Below are 20,068 nucleotides of genomic sequence, written 5' to 3'. Positions count from 1 at the left end.
AAATCTGACTTTGTTTGTCCTGTATGATCCCAAGAAACTTGGGTGTCCTGCTTCTAAGCAGACTATCTCTCGCTGGATCAGGTTCACTATCCAGCATGCGTATTCTACGGCAGGATTGCGGTGTCCTACATCTGTTAAGGCCCACTCTACTCGTAAGATGTGATCTTCCTGGACGGCTGCCTGGGGTGTCTCGGCTTTACAGTTTGCCAAGCAGCTACTTGGTCGGTGTCGAACACGTTTGCCAAGATCTACAAGTTTGATACCTTGGCCACTGAGGACCTGAAGTTTTGTCAATCAGTTCTGCAGGAGCCTCCGCGCTCTCCCTCCCGTTCTGGGAGCTTTTGTACATCCCCATGGTACTAATGTGGACCCAGCATCCTCTAGAACTTAAGAGAAAATAGGATTTTAATTACCTACCGGTAAATCCTTTTTTCGTAGTGCGTAGAGGATACTGGGTGCCCGCCCAGCGCTTCGTGATTTTGCAGTGGTTACTTAGTTCAGTACTGCTTTGTACTTGGTTAAGTACTGTTTTGTTACTTAGTAAAGTAATCTTGTTCAGCCGTTGCTGATTTTTAAAGCTAATTAGTTTGGTTTGCCTTATATGTGTGAGCTGGTGTGGATCTCGCCACTATCTGTGTAAAATCCTTCTCTTGAAGATGTCCGTCTCCTCGGGCACAGTTTCTATACTGAGTCTGGTAGGAGGGGCATAGAAGGAGGAGCCAGCCCACACTCTCAAACTCTTAAAGTGCCAGTGGCTCCTAGTGGACCCGTCTATACCCCATGGTACTAATGTGGACCCCAGCATCCTCTACTGACTACGAGAAAAGGATTTACCGGTAGGTAATTAAAATCCTATTTTTACCAAATTCCCTTTCTTCCCTAAAATAATACTTAGCACAACCTCGGATCATAACGCTAGAGCCTCTGGTATTCACCTTTTATTTCTGCAAAACAGAAGAACGAAGGCTTTTAAAAGATGAATGCCAATTGTACATATAGTTATACTGATTTATTGTACTTCTGTATCTTTTGCTTATGTTATAGAGGTGAATCCGGAGCCAATAGCAAAGTCTGACGGGAAGCCGCCTGAGAAGGATGACGGAAAGCCGCCGGCCAAGGATGACGTGAAGCCGCCGGCCAAGGATGACGTGAAGCCGCCGGCCAAGGATGACGTGAAGCCGCCGGCCAAGGATGACGTGAAGCCGCCGGCCAAGGATGACGTGAAGCCGCCGGCCAAGGATGACGGGAAGCCGCCGGCCAAGGATGACGGGAATCAAGTGGTGGATGTAAAGGCCGAGGGGAAACCTAAAAAGTCGGATCAAGAGGTAATTGGATTTAATGTTTCTGATATTACTGCCGTGACAGACAATTACAAATTGCGCAATTCCATAAAAATATGAACATAGAGCCTAAAACACAATAGCGTCAAAACAGGTACAAGATGTTGTCATTATTAATCAGTTGAAGTGCTGTATTTTTCGGTATCCGTTCACATGGTCGACAGTCATTAGGTCGACCACTATTGGTCGACATTGATATGGTCGACATGGACACATGGTCGACACATGAAAATGGTCGACACATGAAAAGGTCGACATGCGTTTTTTAACTTTTTTTTTCTTTTGGGGAACTTTTCCATACTTTACGATCCACGTGGACTACGATTGGAACGGTAATCTGTGCCGAGCGAAGCGGTAGCGGAGCGAAGGCACCATGCCCGAAGCATGGCGAGCGAACGCGGTGCACTAATTGGGGTTCCCAGTCACTTTACGAAAAAAACGACACCAAAAAAAAGTTAAACTCATGTCGACCTTTTCATGTGTCGACCATTTTCATGTGTCGACCATGTGTCCATGTCGACCATGTCAATGTCGACCAATAGTGGTCGACCTAATGACTGTCGACCATAACATGGTCGACCTTTCATACCGGAACCTATTTTTCTAGTAGGGGAAAATAATTTTGATTTGTGATCTTGTACTACATATTAGAGCTCTTTAAACTATCAGTGTTAACTGAATGAAAACAATATTATGGGCAGGCTTCAATTGCTATGAAAATATAGGTGTTTGATTAAGTTATTGCATAATATTTCAATATCAGGGTTAATATAATAGAAATATGTTATTTTCCAGTCATAAATAATTCTCCATTAAACTAAAATGTACAACAGTAAAGGTGATTCAGTTACCGATAAAGGTAAAAAAATTTGATTATGTAAATCTTGAGATATGGGTCCAGGTGTAGTGAAGTCTGAGTTGGCCGAAGGTGCGGTTTCCTGGACAAACAGGGATTTTTTTTTTAAAGCGGCAGTCAAGTACAAGGCAAAACCATGCCTTTATAAATGATTGTGGCTTTAAAAAAAAAATGTCCGAGTTAGGGTGGGAACCTTCGACCAACTCAAACTTCATTACATCCGGACCCTTATCTCAAAATTCAATTTAAAAGCTGATTTTTTTAAAAGGCGATGAAACGATCGTTTTTACTCCAGGCTGTAATTTGAGGTAACGGAATCACCATATTTTTCGTAACAGAATCGCATTACAGATGTTCCCTCCTACGACACGAGACGCCTGGTGTGAGTGAGTCGCCAAGTCCTCTGCGACTATACTAGTGTCTGGTGTGTTTTTTGCGTCTTTTTACCCAAAGATGCATCTTAGTCCTAATGGCGATGCACCAGGAGGCTGTGCTGGTTACTTTGGTATGCCATGCTGGTATATCTGTGTGCATCTGAGTCTGTATATGTAGCACAATGGATCTGGCATGGAAGAAAGCCACGGCTGCTGCATCAAAGCAATTAGTATACAGATTCAGACTTGGCTGCACACAGATATTTGTTGCATATCCGATTATTCAGATCATTCTCTGGTGTGTCCTATTGGCACCGCATTGTGCTGAAGACTTATTTTTCAGGTAACAAAGACTCCACAAACACGCCTGGTGCTAGAATAGTCAGACAGGACCTGGTGCTCAGAGAGTGAGTGATTGACACGACTGCATCAATAATGTATGAGTACACATCTGTAGCTGCTCTTTAGATCAGGAAGTAGCTTTAAAGAGGAAGTGCCACCATTTATACAGCTGATCTCAGTCAGTGATTACGCGGGTTGCAATGAACCAAATAATCCTGAACAAGAGGGTTTTATATTATAGTCAATACATTTCAGAATATTTCTGGTGAATTCCCAAGGCTCCGTTAAGGCTGCATTTCATGAATGTACTTATTGATTAGTCTTGAATTTGTATTGAATGTTCCCATTTGTAGTTTATATTTATAAATTGCACTTGCGTGTCTGAATCTGAGGGCGGTATTCAATTCTTTCCGCCCCTTTCCACACCTGTTCTGTTTTTGCTGGCGGGCATGGTATCGTCATTTCTCTAACGTCCTAGTGGATGCTGGGAACTCCGTAAGGACCATGGGGATAGCGGGCTCCGAAGGAGGCTGGGCACTCTAGAAAGATTTAGGACTACCTGGTGTGCACTGGCTCCTCCCACTATGACCCTCCTCCAAGCCTCAGTTAGATTTCGTGCCCGGCCGAGGTTGGATGCACACTAGGGGCTCTCCTGAGCCCTTAGAAAGAAAGTATAGTTTTAGGTTTTTTATTTTCAGTGAGACCTGCTGGCAACAGGCTCACTGCAGCGAGGGACTAAGGGGAGAAGAAGCGAACTCGCCTGCTTGCAGCCGGATTGGGCTTCTTAGGCTACTGGACACCATTAGCTCTAGAGGGATCGACCGCAGGCCCAGTCCTTGGTGTTCGGTCCCGGAGCCGCGCCGCCGTCCCCCTTACAGAGCCAGAAGCAAGAAGAGGTCCGGAAAAACGGCGGCAGAAGACATCAGTCTTCACCAAGGTAGCGCACAGCACTGCAGCTGTGCGCCATTGCTCCTCATGCACACTTCACACTCCGGTCACTGAGGGTGCAGGGCGCTTGGGGGGGGGCGCCCTGAGCAGCAATAAAAACACCTTGGCTGGCAAAAATACCACAATATATAGCCCCAGAGGCTATATATGTGGTAAATACCCCTGCCAGAATCCAGAAAAAAGCGGGAGAATAGGCCGCGGAAAAGGGGCGGAGCTATCTCCCTCAGACACACTGGCGCCATTTCTCCTTCACAGATCCGCTGGAAGGAAGCTCCCTGGCTCTCCCCTGCAGTCTACACTACAGAACAGGGTAAAAACAGAGAGGGGGGGCACTAAATTTGGGCGCAATATATATATATAATATAAAAAGCAGCTATAGGGGACATAACTCAGTTAGTCCCTGCATTATATAGCGCTCTGGTGTGTGCTGGCATACTCTCACTCTGTCCCCCCAAAGGGCTTTTGTGGGTCCTGTCCTCATTCGGAGCATTCCTTGTGTGTGTGCGGTGTGTCGGTACGGCTGTGTCGACATATTTGATGAGGATAATGATGTGGAGGCAGAGCAGATGCCTTTAGAAGGGATGTCACCCCCTGCGGGGCAGACACCTGAGTGGATGGGCTTATGGAAAGTAATGAGTGCACGTATAGACTCCTTATATAAGAAAATCGACGACATGCCTAATGTGGGACAGCCGACTTCTCAGCTCGTGCCTGCCCAGGCGTCGCATGGGTCGTCAGGGGCTCTAAAACGCCCGCTACCTCAAGCAGACCCAGATGTCGACACTGATACTGACACTAGTGTCGACGACGATGAGTCAAACCTGATGCCCACTAAGGCCATTCACTGCATGATTGAGGCAATGAAAGAGGTGTTAAACATTTCTGATATAACTACAGGTACCACTAAAAAGGGTATTATGTTTGGAGAGAAAAAACTACCCGTAGTTTTTCCCCCATCAGATGAATTAAATGAAGTGTGTGAAGAGGCGTGGGCTTTCCCTGATAAAAAATTGGTAATTCCTAAGAAGGTACTAATGGCGTTCCCTTTCCCGCCAGAGGATAGGTCACGTTGGGAAACACCCCCTAGAGTGGATAAAGCGCTCACACGTTTGTCTAAAAAGGTGGCACTACCGTCTCCGGATACGGCCGCCCTCAAGGAACCTGCTGATAGAAAGCAGGAGGCGATCCTGAAGTCTGTATATATATACACACACAGGCATTATACTTAGGCCAGCTATTGCGTCAGCTTGGATGTGCAGTGCTGCCGCTGCTTGGTCAGATAAACTGTCAGAAAATATTGACACATTAGACAGAGACACGATCCTGTTAACCATAGACCATATAAAAGACTCAGTCTTATATATGAGAGATGCACAGAGGGAAATCTGCCGACTGGCATCTAAAGTAAGTGCATTGTCCATTTCTGCTAGGAGAGGCTTATGGACTCGCCAGTGGACAGGAGATGCAGATTCAAAAAAGCACATGGAAGTGTTACCATATAAGGGTGAGGAATTATTTGGGGATGGTCTCTCGGACCTAGTTTCCACAGCAACGGCTGGGAAGTCAGCATTTTTACCCCATGTCCCCTCACAGCCTAAGAAGGCGCCGTTTTATCAGGTTCAGTCCTTACGGACCCAGAAAAACAGGCGTGGAAAAGGCGGGTCTTTTCTGTCCAGAGGCAGAGGTAGGGGAAAAAGGCTGCAACAAACAGCAGGTTCCCAGGAGCAAAAGTCCTCCCCCGCTTCTTCTTCCAAGTCCGCCGCATGACGGTGGGGCTCCACAGGCGGAGCCAGGTACGGTGGGGGGTCGCCTCAAAAATTTCAGCGATCAGTGGGTTCGCTCACAGGTGGATCCCTGGATCCTGCAAATAGTATCTCAGGGGTACAAGCTGGAATTCGAGGCGTCCCCACCCCACCGGTTCCTAAAATCTGCCTTGCCGATTGCTCCCTCAGACAGGGAGGCGGTGCTAGCGGCAATTCACAAGCTGTATTCCCAGCAGGTGATAATCAAGGTACCCCTACTTCAACAAGGCCGGGGTTATTATTCCACACTATTTGTGGTACCGAAACCGGACGGTTCGGTGAGACCCATTCTAAATTTGAAATCCTTGAACACATACATAAAGAAATTCAAGTTCAAGATGGAATCGCTCAGGGCGGTTATTGCAAGCCTGGACGAGGGGGATTACATGGTATCCCTGGACATCAAGGATGCTTACTTGCATGTCCCCATTTACCATCCTCACCAGGAGTACCTCAGATTTGTGGTACAGGATTGCCATTACCAATTCCAGACGCTGCCGTTTGGACTGTCCACGGCACCGAGGGTATTTACCAAGGTTATGGCGGAAATGATGATACTCCTTCGAAGAAAGGGAGTTTTAATTATCCCGTACTTGGACGATCTCCTAATAAAAGCGATGTCCAAGGAACAGTTGTTGGTGGGAGTAGCACTATCTCAGGAAGTGCTACACCAGCACGGCTGGATTCTGAATATCCCAAAGTCACAGCTGGTTCCGACGACACGGCTACTGTTCCTGGGTATGATTCTGGATACAGTCCAGAGAAAAGTGTTTCTCCCGGAGGAGAAAGCCAGGGAGTTGTCATCTCTAGTCAGAGACCTCCTGAAACCAAAACAGGTATCAGTGCATCGCTGCACGCGGGTCCTGGGAAAGATGGTGGCTTCTTACGAAGCAATTCCCTTCGGCAGGTTCCATGCCAGAATCTTTCAGTGGGACCTGTTGGACCAGTGGTCCGGATCGCATCTTCAGATGCATCGATTAATAACCCTGTCTCCAAGAACCAGGGTGTCTCTACTGTGGTGGCTGCAGAGTGCCCATCTTCTAGAGGGCCGCAGGTTCGGCATACAGGACTGGGTCCTGGTGACCACGGATGCCAGCCTTCGAGGCTGGGGGGCAGTCACACAGGGAAGAAACTTCCAAGGACTATGGTCGAGTCAGGAGACTTCCCTTCACATAAATATTCTGGAACTAAGGGCCATCTACAATGCCCTAAGTCAAGCAAAATCCCTGCTCCTACACCAGCCGGTGCTGATCCAGTCAGACAACATCACGGCAGTCGCCCATGTAAATCGACAGGGCGGCACAAGAAGCAGGATGGCGATGGCAGAAGCCACAAGAATTCTCCAATGGGCGGAGAATCATGTACTAGCACTGTCAGCAGTGTTCATTCCGGGAGTGGACAACTGGGAAGCAGACTTCCTCAGCAGACACGACCTCCACCCGGGAGAGTGGGGACTTCATCCAGAAGTCTTCCAGATGCTGGTAAACCGTTGGGAAAAACCACAGGTGGACATGATGGCGTCCCGCCTCAACAAAAAGTTAAAAAGATATTGCGCCAGGTCAAGGGACCCTCAGGCGATAGCTGTGGACGCTCTAGTGACACCGTGGGTGTACCAGTCGGTTTATGTGTTCCCTCCTCTGCCTCTTATACCAAAGGTATTGAGAATAATAAGAAAGCGAGGAGTAAACACAATTCTCGTGGTTCCGGATTGGCCAAGGCGAGCGTGGTACCCGGAACTTCAAGAGATGCTCTCAGAGGACCCGTGGCCTCTACCGCTCAGACAGGACCTGCTACAGCAGGGGCCCTGTCTGTTCCAAGACTTACCGCGGCTGCGTTTGACGGCATGGCGGTTGAACACCGGATCCTGAAGGAAAAGGGTATTCCAGAAGAAGTCATTCCTACGCTTATTAAGGCCAGGAAAGATGTTACGGCAACGCATTATCACCGTATATGGCGAAAATATGTTGCATGGTGCGAGGCCAATAAGGCCCCAACAGAGGAATTTCAACTAGGTCGATTTCTGCATTTCCTGCAAGCAGGAGTGGATATGGGCCTAAAACTAGGCTCCATTAAAGTACAGATCTCGGCTCTGTCGATTTTCTTTCAAAAATAACTAGCTTCAGTACCTGAAGTTCAGACTTTTGTAAAAGGAGTGCTGCATATTCAGCCCCCGTTTGTGCCTCCAGTGGCACCTTGGGATCTCAACGTGATGTTGAGTTTCTTAAAATCACATTGGTTTGAGCCACTTAAAACCGTGGATCTGAAATATCTCACGTGGAAAGTGGTCATGTTATTAGCCTTGGCTTCAGCCAGGCGAGTGTCAGAATTGGCGGCTTTATCATGTAAAAGCCCTTATCTGATTTTCCATATGGATAGGGCAGAGTTGAGGACTTGTCCCCAATTTCTCCCTAAGGTGGTGTCAGCGTTTCACCTGAACCAGCCTATTGTGGTGCCGGCGGCTACTAGTGAATTGGAGGACTCCAAGTTGCTAGACGTTGTCAGGGCCCTGAAAATATATGTTTCCAGGACGGCTGGAGTCAGAAAATCTGACTCGCTGTTTATCCTGTATGCACCCAACAAGCTGGGTGCTCCTGCTTCTAAGCAGTCTATTGCTCGCTGGATTTGTAGTACAATTCAGCTTGCACATTCTGTGGCAGGCATACCACAGCCAAAATCTGTAAAGGCCCATTCCACATGGAAGGTGGGCTCATCTTGGGCGGCTGCCCGAGGGGTCTCGGCTTTACAACTTTGCCGAGCAGCTACTTGGTCAGGGGCAAATACGTTTGCAAAATTCTACAAATTTGATACCCTGGCTGAGGAGGACCTGGAGTTCTCTCATTCGGTGCTACAGAGTCATCCGCACTCTCCCGCCCGTTTGGGAGCTTTGGTATAATCCCCATGGTCCTTACGGAGTTCCCAGCATCCACTAGGACGTTAGAGAAAATAAGAATTTACTCACCGGTAATTCTATTTCTCGTAGTCCGTAGTGGATGCTGGGCGCCCATCCCAAGTGCGGATTGTCTGCAATACTTGTAAATAGTTATTGTTAACTAAAGGGTTATTGTTGAGCCATCTGTTGAGAGGCTCGGTTGTTTTCATACTGTCAAACTGGATATAGTATCACGAGTTGTACGGTGTGATTGGTGTGGCTGGTAAGAGTCTTACCCGGGATTCTAAATCCTTCCTTATTATGTCTGCTCGTCCGGGCACGGTGTCCTAACTGAGGCTTGGAGGAGGGTCATAGTGGGAGGAGCCAGTGCACACCAGGTAGTCATAAATCTTTCTAGAGTGCCCAGCCTCCTTCGGAGCCCGCTATCCCCATGGTCCTTACGGAGTTCCCAGCATCCACTACGGACTACGAGAAATAGAATTACCGGTGAGTAAATTCTTATTTTCATCTCGCTACCCCCAGGATAGCGAGACACCCTAACACTTTACGCAGCTAAACCGGATTACTATGGGTGCAATGTGCGCGATAATGGGGATCTCTTTAGAAAGGAGATTGAGCGTGATATAAAGAACTGGTAATAAATATATAATTTGTATACCGCCCTATGTTTGAATGTTTGTCAACTTTTATTCACAAGTTTTCCAAGTTTTTATCCATGTTGATACATTCCGAATTGTTAAATTTTTTCTTAAATATTTTGTAAAACATAGGGCGGTATCCAATTAGCTGTGGTTAATTACCGCAGTTAACTGATCCACCGGGAGCTATCCAATTAGCCCCATAAGCCGGCATTTATCAAGGATTTTTTATTCTCCTGATAACGTACTAACAAAGGTTTGGGTACTTATTGGGGATCCTGCGTGATTCCTTGAGAAAACAGGTAATTTTTCGAGCAAGAAAAACAGGTTCTAATTGTATAGCCCGATAATGACCATCGGGCAGAAATCGTGATAAAAGCCTGTTTTTGGGTTTGGTTGTATTTTTTTTTTTGGGGGGGGGGGGGGGCTGTTTATTGAACAGCATAGGATAAGGTACAATACACAGATAACAGAAATTACACTTTTACCTGAGGGCATAGCCTTGAATGGGAGGGGGCATTAAGTGAAAGTAGTTCAGATTTATCCACATTAATTCGGTATCCTGCAAAAGAGCTAAAGATGTCTATAGTTTGTAGTATAATTGGGATGGATTGTGACGGGTTCTATATAAATAGCAACATGTCGTCCGCGAATATGGACAATTTGCATTCTTGCGTCCCTATCTTAATACCCTGAAAAGCTGAGGCCTTCTGTAGCGCAACTGCTATTGGCTCCAAAGCCATTGTAAATAAGAGCTTGGAAAGAGGGCATCCCTGTCTGGTGCCTCTTTGGGTAATAAAAGCAGGTGAAAGGTATCTGTTAGTTAATACCTGTGTAGCAGGGGAAGAATACAAGGAAGTAATCAAGTCAATAAATATACAGGGAATACCAAATCGTTTTAGAGTTTCAAACAAATGATCCCAGGTCACCAAGTCAATGGCTTTCTCAGCTTCAATTGAAAGGAGAAACCTTGGCTCATCCACCGGAAAGACATGCTGAGATTGCAAGACAGTGAGTACCTTCCTAATATTCAAGACAGAGCTACGCCCCCAAATAAACCCTGTCTGATCAATATGTATGACTGATGGGAGAATGAGTTTGAGATGTTCCGTTAAAAATTTGATAAGTTTGTAGTCTACATTAAGTAAATAAATGGGTCTATATGAGGAAGGTAACGAAGTCTCTTCCAGGTTCTGGCAATACTTTTACAGTGGCTGAGTTGAAATGCCCAGGGAGGGGATTACCATCTAATATAGAATAAAAAAAAACTAGTCAAGGAGTCCACAATTCGTGGCCGTAGAAGCTGGTAGGACACCCTGCTAAAACCGTCTGCGCCTGGCGCTTTTAAGGCCTTGAGCAATTTTATAGCACGATCCACTTCTTCTGTTGTAAACTTAAGTAGTAAGCTTTCTGTCTGCACAGTGGAAATCTGAGGTAAAGAAATATCTTTCCAAAACATATTCTTTTTGAGTTCTGATATAGGTTCTTGTGAGTACAACTTCTGATCGTATTTGTAGAAAATATCCGCTATTTTATCACCCTTGAAATGAGTAACGAGGTGGTCATCTTTAAGCGCCTCAATATTAGTATGGTTTTTGTCCCCACTAAACATATTTGAGAGTAGTCGACTGGGTTTATTGCCTTGACGAAAGAAGTGAAACCTACCCGATTGCAAGTACCGACTGTTAATCTGGGTAATGATTTCATCAAAGGGAAATTTACATTCAGCGTAAGCAGCTCTGGTAAGTGGTGAATGGGATGCTTTCAGTGCCTGAAAGGCTGCAGTTTTTTTTTCATATAAGAGACCATGTCCCCCCGCAAGACCGCTTTAGCAGTCTGCTAAAACAAATTAGGATTGTTTTTATGAGATTGATTATTAAATTCAGATTCAACCCAGGAGGCATCCAACATAGATTTAAATTTAAGGGATGATGCTAATTTCGCTGGAAAGCGCCATTTTGAGCAGGTGCCTAACAAAATCTTTCCCTGAATATCCACCCATACCGGGGCATGATCAAAATTAGTTGCTTGGACCACAGGGTTTAATGAGTTGGACAGAAAAAAATGATCTAACCTGGAAAATGTATTATGTGTTGCTGAGTAATACATATAGTCCAGTTACAGCGGATTCCTCACTCGCCATATGTCCGATAAGCTTAGTCGAGTTCTCATATAATTCAAACCAATAGTTGGATTAAAAGTGCGCATGGTCGAGGATGATTTCCTATCTAAAATCGGAGAAACTACAAGATTAAAATCCTCACCTAAAACAGAAGTATCTGCTAGAGGGTACAGTTTGTTGGTTAGATGCAAGATTAATTTCCTATCATAACTGTTAGGGCCATAAACATTACACAAAGTGTACCTTGAGCCATCTAAAGTAACATCCGCCACATTATAGCTACCATGTGGATCTATATCTGTGGAATGTACAGTGTGTGCAATACCTTTACAAATTAAAATGGCAACATCACGTGCTTTTGTAGAATAAGAAGAGGAGGGTGTAGTATGGCTGACCGGCGGTCAACATATGAGCGCCGGGATCCCGGCGAGGTGGGGCGAGTGCAGCCAGCCCCTTGTGGCCTAGGTGGTGACCTGCGGTTGCCACGGGTTATGTTCCCACTCTATGGGTGTCGTGGACATAGTCCCTGTTGGTAGGCATGCTGACCATCGGGATAGTGAAGGGGTCAAGATGCTGGGGGAGGTCATGTGACTGTCGGTCTCCTAACCGCTGGTCACATGATTACCACCCAGAAGAAGAACAGACCAGTGTGATGCAACATATTCAATTTGTTCTGCTCAGTGAGGGACAGGTGGGTTTCTTGAAGGAAAGTAATATCTGCCCTCAGTTGAGATATGTAAGAATTTGTGTCCGCTTTATCGGAGACTGGATTCCCCTGACATTCCATGTACAAAACCGAAGATGAGAAGACATAATATTTGTGATAAAGGATTAGTCTGCCATGGACCCTAAGGTCACTTTGGTTAATATCTTCCAGAAGGGACACAGACAAAACATTCCAAACCTCAAGATTAATGAGAGCACAAAAAGAACAGTGGGGACGACATGGGCATCGATAGCTTCTGATATATCCGATAAACCTTTCGAGGTAACACAGGACAATACAGGAAAGTATCACTACAGGGAGCCTAAGGAATAAAAACAAGAGAAACAAAAAAAAAAAAACATAGCAAAGTGAAGGAAAATTACAGAGAAAAAGTTGTCACTGACAAACTACTAGACTAGGTCTGATGTATGTGAGTCGTCCAAAATGTCATGAACAGTAGAATAAACAAGTGAAAAAAATTAACAGAGAAACTGACAATAATGGACGAGGGTCACACAGATCAAAGGTGGTTAACATCTAAACATCAAAATGTATGCAATGCAGAAACATTGTATTAAAGATCAGACAAAAGTGGACATTAAAAGGAGCTGAACGTGGGACTATCAAAAGAAAAACTGAGAAGAGAGCAGGACCAATCAGTCATTTTGAACCATCTCGGGAGAATTGACAGCAAGTTGTGCGTTATTCAGGAAAGCTCGAGCAGCCATGACATCCATGAAATCTTTCGTGCGTTGTGGGGTGAATAGGCAAATTCGAGAAGGATATAAAAGAGAACCGTATTCCATCCTTTTTTTAGTTCAGAACAAATGGGTGACATGCTTTTACGTGCCCTCAACACTTCTGCCGAGTTGTCCTGGAAAACCAGAAGGCATTGACCATCATATCGCAGAGGGCCTTTCAGTTTTGCAGTAGACCAAATAAGGTCTTTGTCTAAAATTTAAGCATTTAAAGATTACAGCCCGGGGTCTGGGTTTATTAGAGTCTCTGTAGGGACCTAGACGATGGGCCCGTTCAATTTCTAAAGAAGAAAGTTCTGTAGATAATCCCAGCATTTCTGGAAGATCAGATAAAAGAAATTTGGTAAGGGCCGGCCTTTCACAGATTCCTTAAATCCGACGAGCCTAAGGTTGTTACGTTTAGATCAGTTTTCAAAATCATCGACTCTGGCCAACAATTGCGTCTGGGTGGACGCCATAGCGAAACCTGTTTCAATTCGAAATTTTGTGGAAATTGGTACCAATTCTATTTTCATTTTCAGAGACTTGCCTCTTAATCTAGGTCATTCGGTATGTTAGATCGGCTACAGCTCCCATAAATTTGCCCGCCTGTTTTTGCAACAGTGGCTCCACTGTTTCTTTTATAGCTCGGACAATTTCAGCATAGGATAGTGGTGGTGGTGTAAAGGGCGGAGCAACGGCAGTTCCTGTATTAGCAATTGAAGATGGAGGAGACAGATTCTCTGTATTATTGGCATTTTGGGTGAAAAGGATCAATCAAGCAACAGCCATGTATCAGGTGGAGAAATATGCAGCACAATAAACTCCTCCACAAAAAGTGACCTGTCCAGCAGAATCACTACATTAGGAATAGTTCATTGGAAATATTTCAAACTGGCTGGTGGGGACTGGTGATGGCAGGACCTGTGGCAGCTTCTATGCTGGATCAGCTGCAGCGTGAAGTATCATAGGGTGCACACTGGTGGATTGCAGTAACAGTGAGTCAGCACTTGTGCTGGGTGTTTAAACACAATGACAGGTAGCAGGAGGTGGCCACTGGGCTGTAGCCTGTATGGTGTAAGACAAGTCTAATATGGCCACAGCAAGGCGACCCAGCTAAAGTATGGCTCTGGGAGTCCAGCAGACAGGGAGACTGACACTCACCAGAGCAGCGCAGAAGAAAGGCTGGCAGCCAAGCAGGGCTCACCTGTGATGTAGCAGGCTGTAGGGATATGCGCCCGGTTGTGAGGCAGGTCCCATTTGCGGGATACGGAGCGGTGGGTCCGGCCGCGGGTATCAGCGCAAAGCTGCTGGCACTGCAGAGGGAGAGACAGCCCCAGCATCCGGGGGATCCTCCGATGGCAGCAGTGGAGGTATCCGGGAGTGCACTTCAGTCCCCGTCAGTAAATTGAGGCCGCAGCTCCGGAGTCACGGGTAGGCCACGCTGGATACTGGCGGGGGGATAGAGGCAGATGATACCGGATGCTGCTATCCGGGTGTATGAGATAACGGGGAGCCGTGTCAGGTGCAGGTGAAGGTTAGGAGCAGGAAAATCACCTGTTGAAAACTTCGTTCTGAGAAGCTCCTCTGAGCCCCTTACTTTATTAAAAAAATGTGCCCAGATTACACACATGTCATACTATTACCAAATTTATGTAGCTGTATCCCCTGGATGTCCCCATCTTGCGATAAAATTGTGAAAGTCTAGAGTTAATTCTGAAAGCTGAATTTATCAATTTTGTGTACACACACAGGGTAACACGTCTCATGAATGGTGATTCTGTTACAGACTGTAAGTAGGCTGATTTATCAAGGGTACCTTACACAAATGAGCACTTCAGCTATTTTGATAGTATTTTGTATGAGGTTTATTGTGAGCTGTCTGTTTACGATGATTTGTTTACATTCACAGTGGCAGTTCTATGCTGAATAGAGTTTATCACTGTAAAAGGTGATTCTTTTAACGGTGGACTTGGCCAATTCTACTTGTAAATGGACTATTATTTAACCTTTATTGTTCTGTGTCTTCATTTTGTATCCGGTAACTTCACACAGAAATGTATGTACACATTTGTGATCTGCTGACATTGGTCATCTTTTTTTTTTTTTTTTACTAATACAATTCCTTTCTTGTCTTGCATATTTATACCCCTTTTACACCAAGCTTTTGACCCGGGTTATTGCTGGGTCTACCCAGGTCACATCTTGGTTTAAAAGGGCACTTGAAAAATTAACCAGGTCGAATCACCAGGGAATCCAACCCTGGTAGCTACTAGGGTTGGTCACAGGTAACGATGCAGTGTAAACAGCTCGACCCAGGTTATCTGACCAATGCTTAAATGCTGCTGACTGGCTGTGTATGCAAAGGTCCGCCCTGTGTAAACGAGTCTGACCCAAGTTGGAACGGTTTCCGGAAACCCTGGTCGAACCTTAGTTATTGGTGTAAAAGTGATATATGGAAAGAGAAAGTAGTAAGCTATTGAGCAGGGCCTTCCTATCTCTGTCTGTTATTACCCAGTTTCTCTGACGTCCTAGTGGATGCTGGGTACTCCGTAAGGACCATGGGGAATAGACGGGCTCCGCAGGAGACTGGGCACTCTTAAAAGAAAGATTAGGTACTATATCTGGTGTGCACTGGCTCCTCCCTCTATGCCCCTCCTCCAGACCTCAGTTAGGGAAACTGTGCCCGGAAGAGCTGACATTACTAGGAAATGATTTGGAATCCAGGGTAAGACTCATACCAGCCACACAAATCACACTGTACAACTTGTGATAACTATACCCAGTTAACAGTATGAACAACAACTGAGCCTCATTTAACAGATGGCTCATAACAAAACCCTATAGTTAAGCAATAACTATATACATGTATTGCAGAGAGTCCGCACTTGGGACGGGCTCCCAGCATCCACTACGGACTACGAGAAATAGAATTACCGGTGAGTAATTTCTTATTTTCTCTGACGTCCTAGTGGATGCTGGGTACTCCGTAAGGACCATGGGGATTATACCAAAGCTCCCAAACGGGCGGGAGAGTGCGGATGACTCTGCAGCACCGAATGAGCAAACTCAAGGTCCTCCTCAGCCAGGGTATCAAACTTGTAGAATTTTGCAAAAGTGTTTAATCCCGACCAAGTAGCAGCTCGGCAAAGTTGTAAAGCCGAGACCCCTCGGGCAGCCGCCCAAGAAGAGCCCACCTTCCTCATGGAATGGACTTTTACTGACTTAGTAAAATGGATGCTGGGTACTCCGTAAGGACCATGGGGAATAGACGGGCTCCGCAGGAGACTGGGCACTTCTTTAAAGAAAAGGTTAGGTACTACATCTGGTGTGCACTGGCTCCTCCCTCTATGCCCCTCCTCCAGACCTCAGTTAAAATCTGTGCCCGGCCTGAGCTGGATGCACTTAGTGGGCTCTCCTGAGTTCACTAAAAAGAAAAGTATTTGTTAGGTTTTTTATTTTCAGTGAGATCTGCTGGCAACAGACTCACTGCTACGTGGGACTTAGGGGAGAGAAGCAAACCTACCTGCTTGCAGCTAGCTTGTGCTTCTAGGCTACTGGACACCATTAGCTCCAGAGGGATCGAACACAGGGCCCGACCTCGATCGTCCGTTCCCGGAGCCGCGCCGCCGTCCCCCTTGCAGAGCCAGAAGACGGAATAAACCGGAGGAAATCGGCGGCTGAAGACTTCGGTCTTCAATAAGGTAGCGCACAGCACTGCAGCTGTGCGCCATTGCTCCCACAGCACACCACACGCTCCGGTCACTGGTGGGTGCAGGGCGCTGGGGGGGGGATGGGGCGCCCTGGACTGCAATTAATATACCTTTTGGCAATAAAAAACACATAATACAGTGTTTAACACTGTATATGTGCAGAAACCCCCGCCATTAACGTTATAAAAAGCGGGAGAAGCCCGCTGTTGAAGGGGCGGGGCTATCTCCCTCAGCACAGCCAGCGCCATTTTCTCTTCACAGCTCCGCTGGAAGGACGCTCCCCAGGCTCTCCCCTGCAGTATACACTACAGAAAGGGTAAAAAAGAGAGGGGGGGCACATAAATTTAGGCGCAAATTGTGATATAAGCAGCTATAGGGGGAAAATTCACTTTGTGTATAGTGTATATCCCTCTGTTATATAGCGCTCTGGTGTGTGCTGGCATACTCTCTCTCTGTCTCCCCAAAGGACTTTGTGGGGTCCTGTCCTCAGTCAGAGCATTCCCTGTGTGTGTGTGTGTGTGTGTGTGTGTGTGTGCGGTGTCGGTACGGCTGTGTTGACATGTTTGATGAGGACGCTTACGTGGAGGCGGAGCAGGTGCCGATAAGTGTGATGTCGCCCCCTGCGGGGCCGACACCTGAGTGGATGGATATGTGGAAGGTATTAACCGACAGTGTCAACTCCTTGCATAAAAGGTTCGATGACGCAGCTTTGGGACAGCCGGCATCTCAGCCCGCGCCTGCCCAGGCATCTCGGAGGCCGTCAGGGGCTCAAAAACGCCCGCTACCTCAGATGGCAGACACAGATGTCGACACGGAGTCTGACTCCAGTGTCGACGAGGATGAGACAAATATACAATCCACTAGGGCCATCCGATGCATGATTACTGCAATGAAAAATGTGTTGCACATTTCTGACATTAACCCGGTTACCACAAAAAAGGGTATTATGTTTGGGGAGAAAAAGCAGCCAACGACTTTTCCCCCATCTGATGAGTTAAATGAATTGTGTGAAGAAGCGTGGGGTTCCCCAGATAAGAAACTAGTGATTTCTAAGCGGTTACTAATGGCGTACCCTTTCCCGCCAACAGATAGGTTACGCTGGGAGACATCCCCTAAGGTGGACAAGGCGCTCACACGCTTATCAAAAAAGGTGGCACTGCCTTCTCAGGATACGGCCGCCTTAAAGGGCCTGCAGATAGAAAGCAGGAGGCTATCCTGAAGTCTGTGTATACACACTCAAGTACTATACTGAGACCTGCTATTGCTTCAGCATGGATGTGTAGTGCTGCAGCAGCGTGGTCTGATTCCCTGTCTGATAACATTGATTCCCTTGACAGGGACACTATATTGCTAACCATAAAGCATATTAAAGACGTAGTCTTATATATGAGAGATGCACAGAGGGACATTTGCCAGCTGGCATCTAGAATTAATGCAATGTTCATTTCTGCCAGGAGAGTATTATGGACTCGGCAGTGGACAGGTGATGCTGATTCTAAAAGGCACATGGAAATTTTGCCTTATAAGGGTGAGGAATTGTTTGGGGACTGTCTTTCGGACCTCGTATCCACAGCAACAGCTGGGAAGTCGACTTTTTTATTTCAGGTTCCCTCACAGCCTAAGAAAGCACCGTATTATCAAGTACAGTCCTTTCGGCCTCAGAAAGGCAAGCGGGTTAGAGGCGCGTCCTTTCTGCCCAGAGGCAGGGGTAGAGGGAAAAAGCTGCACCATACAGCCAGTTCCCAAGAACAAAAATCCTCCCCTGCTTCCACTAAGTCCACCGCATGACGCTGGGGCTCCACATGTGGAGCCAGGTGCGGTGGGGGCCCGTCTCCGGAACTTCAGCGACCAGTGGGTTCGCTCACAGGTGGATCTCTGGGTTCTACAAGTGGTATCTCAGGGATACAAGCTGGAGTTCGAGACGTCTCCCCCTAGCCGTTACCTCAAATCAGCCTTGCCAGCTACTCCCCAGGACAGGGAGGTAGTACTGGCAGCAATTCACAAGCTGTACCTCCAGCAGGTGATAATCAAAGTTCCCCTCCAACAGGGACGGGGTTACTATTCCACAATGTTTGTGGTACCGAAACCAGACGGTTCGGTGAGACCCATTCTAAATTTGAAATCCTTGAACACTTATATAAGGAAGTTCAAGTTCAAAATAGAATCGCTCAGGGCGGTTATTGCAAGCCTGGAAGAGGGGGATTACTGGTATCACTGGACATCAAGGATGCTTACCTACATGTCCCCATTTACCCACCTCACCAGGTGTACCTCCGTTTTGTGGTACAGGACTGTCATTACCAATTCCAGACGTTGCCGTTTGGTCTGTCCACGGCACCGAGGGTATTTACCAAAGTAATGGCTGAAATGATGATACTCCTTCGGAAGAAGGGAGTTATAATTATCCCGTACTTGGACGATCTCCTTATAAAGGCGAGGTCCAGGGAGCAGTTGTTGGTCGGAGTAGCACTATCTCAGGAAGTGCTACAACAGTACGGCTGGATTCTGAATATCCCAAAGTCGCAGCTGGTTCCTACGACGCGTCTGCTGTTCCTGGGTATGATTCTGGACACAGAACAGAAGAAGGTGTTTCTCCCGGAGGAGAAGGCCAAGGAGTTGTCATCTCTGGTCAGAGACCTCCTAAAACCAAAACAGGTGTCGGTGCATCACTGCACGCGAGTCCTGGGAAAGATGGTAGCTTCTTACGAGGCAATTCCATTCGGCAGGTTCCATGCAAGGATCTTTCAGTGGGATCTGTTAGACAAGTGGTCCGGATCGCATCTTCAGATGCATCGGCTGATCACCCTGTCCCCGAGTGCTCATCTTCTCGAAGGCCGCAGATTTGGCATACAGGACTGGGTCCTGGTGACCACGGATGCAAGCCTCCGAGGTTGGGGGGCAGTCACTCAAGGAAGAAACTTCCAAGGACAATGGTCGAGTCAGGAGGCTTCCCTACACATAAATATTCTGGAACTAAGGGCCATTTACAATGCCCTAAGTCAGGCAAAACCCCTGCTTTAAAACCAGCCGGTGCTGATTCAGTCAGACAACATCACGGCGGTCGCCCATGTAAACCGACAGGGTGGCACAAGAAGCAGGATAGCGATGGCAGAAGCCACAAGGATTCTCCGATGGGCGGAAAATCACGTGATAGCACTGTCAGCAGTGTTCATTCCGGGAGTGGACAACTGGGAAGCAGACTTCCTCAGCAGGCACGACCTCCACTCAGGAGAGTGGGGACTTCATCCAGAAGTCTTCCAGCTGATTGTAAATCGTTGGGAAAGGCCACAGGTGGACATGATGGCGTCCCGCCTCAACAAAAAGCTAAAAAGATATTGCGCCAGGTCAAGGGACCCTCAGGCGATGGCTGTGGACGCTCTAGTGACACCGTGGGTGTACCAGTCGGTTTATGTGTTTCCTCCTCTTCCTCTCATACCAAAGGTACTGAGGATAATAAGAAAGAGAGGAGTAAGAACTATACTCGTCGTTCCGGATTGGCCAAGAAGGACTTGGTACCCGGAATTACAAGAAATTATCTCAGAGGACCCTTGGCCTCTGCCTCTCAGACAGGACCTGCTACAGCAAGGGCCCTGTCTGTTC

General features: G+C 46.8%; 1 protein-coding gene across 1 annotated transcript in view; it reads left to right on the top strand.

Annotated features, from left to right (window-relative positions):
- The window catches only part of GPR107 (G protein-coupled receptor 107), a 206,719-nt gene that overhangs the window by 99,264 nt on the left and 87,387 nt on the right, over positions 1-20,068 (top strand). The window contains exon 6 of the mRNA XM_063936684.1: positions 1,045-1,325. Coding sequence (XP_063792754.1) covers positions 1,045-1,325 — 281 coding nt within the window. The remainder of the gene's footprint in view (positions 1-1,044; positions 1,326-20,068) is intronic.

This window comes from Pseudophryne corroboree, chromosome 8, assembly GCF_028390025.1.
Source record: "Pseudophryne corroboree isolate aPseCor3 chromosome 8, aPseCor3.hap2, whole genome shotgun sequence".
NCBI classification, from domain to species: Eukaryota; Metazoa; Chordata; class Amphibia; order Anura; family Myobatrachidae; genus Pseudophryne; species Pseudophryne corroboree.
This window is presented reverse-complemented; position numbering and strand designations above follow the sequence as displayed.